At 38.5% G+C, this 2474-nt stretch overlaps 1 protein-coding gene across 2 annotated transcripts in view; it reads left to right on the top strand.

Annotated features, from left to right (window-relative positions):
* Btf3l4 (basic transcription factor 3 like 4) overlaps window positions 1-2474 on the top strand; it is a 20221-nt gene that overhangs the window by 7042 nt on the left and 10705 nt on the right. For both annotated transcript variants that reach the window (XM_005353556.2, XM_005353558.3), the window contains one exon: window positions 1418-1531. In XM_005353556.2, coding sequence (XP_005353613.1) covers window positions 1418-1531 — 114 coding nt within the window. The remainder of the gene's footprint in view (window positions 1-1417; window positions 1532-2474) is intronic.

Below are 2474 nucleotides of genomic sequence, written 5' to 3'. Positions count from 1 at the left end.
GCCCTCTTTTTAAAATTTTATATGTGTATATGTGTCTCTGTGTCTGTTGATGTCATCAGGAGCCAGAAAAGGGCATTAGATCCCCTGAAGCTGTAGTTCTAGGCACTTGTGAGTTGCCTGACATGGGTGCTAGGATTTGAGCTACCATCCTCTAGAAGAGCAGCAAGTGTCCTTACCCATCGAGCCATATCGCCATCCCTGTATATCTAATTATCAATAGAGAAATGAACTTTTCTTGACTTAGTACATAGTATTATTTTTAACTTCAGGCCAAAATCCTAAGACTTATTGTCATGCCCTACATCTAACCATCAAGGTCACTTTGTCTCTTGTGACAGTCTGACCTGTAACCATTTCTCATCTCTCACCATACTTGTACACCAACCCTCATTGGTCACATAGCCTCCATGTTCAGTTTCTCTATAGCAAACTTAGATGGAAATAAACAGGTCAGATGAGGTCTCTGTTAATAGCTTTCTATTAGGATACAATTAAACACCTGCCTGTGAGATCCTAATCTACGTGATGTGACCCTTGTACGTCTATCTGCTTCACTTACCTCTTCCTTCCTCAGTTGTTGACTCTGCTCTAGCTGCACTGGCCCCTCTGTCCAGAAGACAAGCTCAGTCTTGTCTCATCCTGCTTGGATTACTCTTCCTTGGTTGGGGGTCTCATTTCTAGTAAAATTATGCTTTGCTCTTTCACCATTCTAGTTTTGTTTTGTGGGGTTTTTTTCATACCCTTACCCTGTTTGAAGTGATTTAAGTACTTGATGACACTTCCCTTTTATTGTAATATAAGAACTTAAGTAAAATCTTGTTTTTTTCATTCTTGGATTCTCAGACTCTGGAATACTCACACAGTAGGGATTTAATTCTCAATATATAATAGCTTCTAAGATTTTGGATCATCTTTAGACTTTATTGGCAGGGACTGACAGGAATTCTACAAAAGCATACAGTGCTTTAAAGTTGTTATAAAGCACACAAGACCATCGTCTTAAGAGTTATAAATTGAGTTCTGTTAACAAATATTTTGCCGCGCAGTGGGGGGCACATGCCTTTAACCCCAGCACTCCTGAGGCAGAGGCAGGTGGATCTCTGAGTTCAAGGCCAGCCTGGTCTACAAAGTGAGTTCCAGGAACAGCCAAAGCTACGCAGAGAAACCCTGACTCGAAGAACCAAAAATAAAACCCGAATAATATTTTGAAACATAATGTATTGAAATGATAAAATAAGAATAAGAACTGACTACAGCCGCCCTTCATGTGTTGACTGAATATCACAACTCCGTGCTCTTGTTAATCACTGGTGCTGGTTAGTTTTTCCAATGTGGATTTTAGATTGTGAACCAGGAGGATGTGATTACTCTTGCCAGTTGCTATGCATATTGACACCTCTGTCTGATTATTTTCCAGGGTACAGCTCGCAGAAAGAAGAAGGTGGTGCATAGGACAGCTACTGCTGATGACAAGAAGCTTCAGAGTTCTCTAAAGAAACTGGCTGTGAACAATATAGCTGGTATTGAAGAGGTATAAACACTTTGGGAGTCCAAATTATAGGGAAATACAATGGCACACACACAGTTCTTTTGACTTTTCCAATTAAAATGCTAGCTTGGAAAAATCTTTATTTCATGCATGTCTTTGAAAGAATATAGTGAGTGAATTTTCTCTGAGGACAAAATGGTTTTAGTAAGTAGTTAGGGATTTTCTTCAGACTTTCAGACTTAAGGTATTTGCATGTGTGACAATTATGAAACTATTTTTGAACTTTAATGTAAACTAAGATTTTTCTGTTTTGTTTTATACTTTTTTCTATGGGTCACTCTGTATTCTGGACTGGCCTCTAACTTGTGATCTTGCCTCCTTAGTATTTACTTTTACTCTAAATTCACTTTTCTGTACTCAAAGTCTCTATTGCATTATCCAACAACTTCTAGCTGTAGCTTTATATGGATTTGATTCCCCCCCTTTCTTTCTTATTTTTATTATTTATTTATTTTGGAATATTTGATACAAGGTTTATCAGTGTGGTCCTGGCTGTCCTGGGGCTCACTCACTATGTAGACCAGGCTGGCAGTGAACTCAGAGATCTTCCTGCCTCTGCCTCCCAAGTGCTGGGATTAAGGTTGTATACCACTACGCCTGGTTTGTTTTTATTTTTTTAAAGTATTGTCTCATTGGATAGTTGCCTCTACCACCATAGTGCTGTGATTATACTCAGCTGATTGGATTTATTTGCTCTTTCAAAAATGATAACTTTTTTTCAAAAATGATAACTTTTAAAAGTCTATTATATTAATTATTTTTTTCATTTGCTATGGCAAAATGCTTGACAAAAGCATCTTGAAGTTTATTTTGACTCCTCGTCTGAGAGTACAGTTCATCATGATGGCGAAGGCCTGGGCAGGAACACGAGGAAGCTGGCGTCCAGCTGGAAATCAGAAAGAAGTGAATGTTGATGCTTTGGTCT

The sequence above is a fragment of the Microtus ochrogaster genome, chromosome 10 (assembly GCF_000317375.1).
Source record: "Microtus ochrogaster isolate Prairie Vole_2 chromosome 10, MicOch1.0, whole genome shotgun sequence".
Taxonomy (NCBI): domain Eukaryota; kingdom Metazoa; phylum Chordata; class Mammalia; order Rodentia; family Cricetidae; genus Microtus; species Microtus ochrogaster.
The sequence above is the reverse complement of the archived record's forward strand: the minus strand, read 5'-3'. Positions and strand labels throughout refer to the sequence as shown.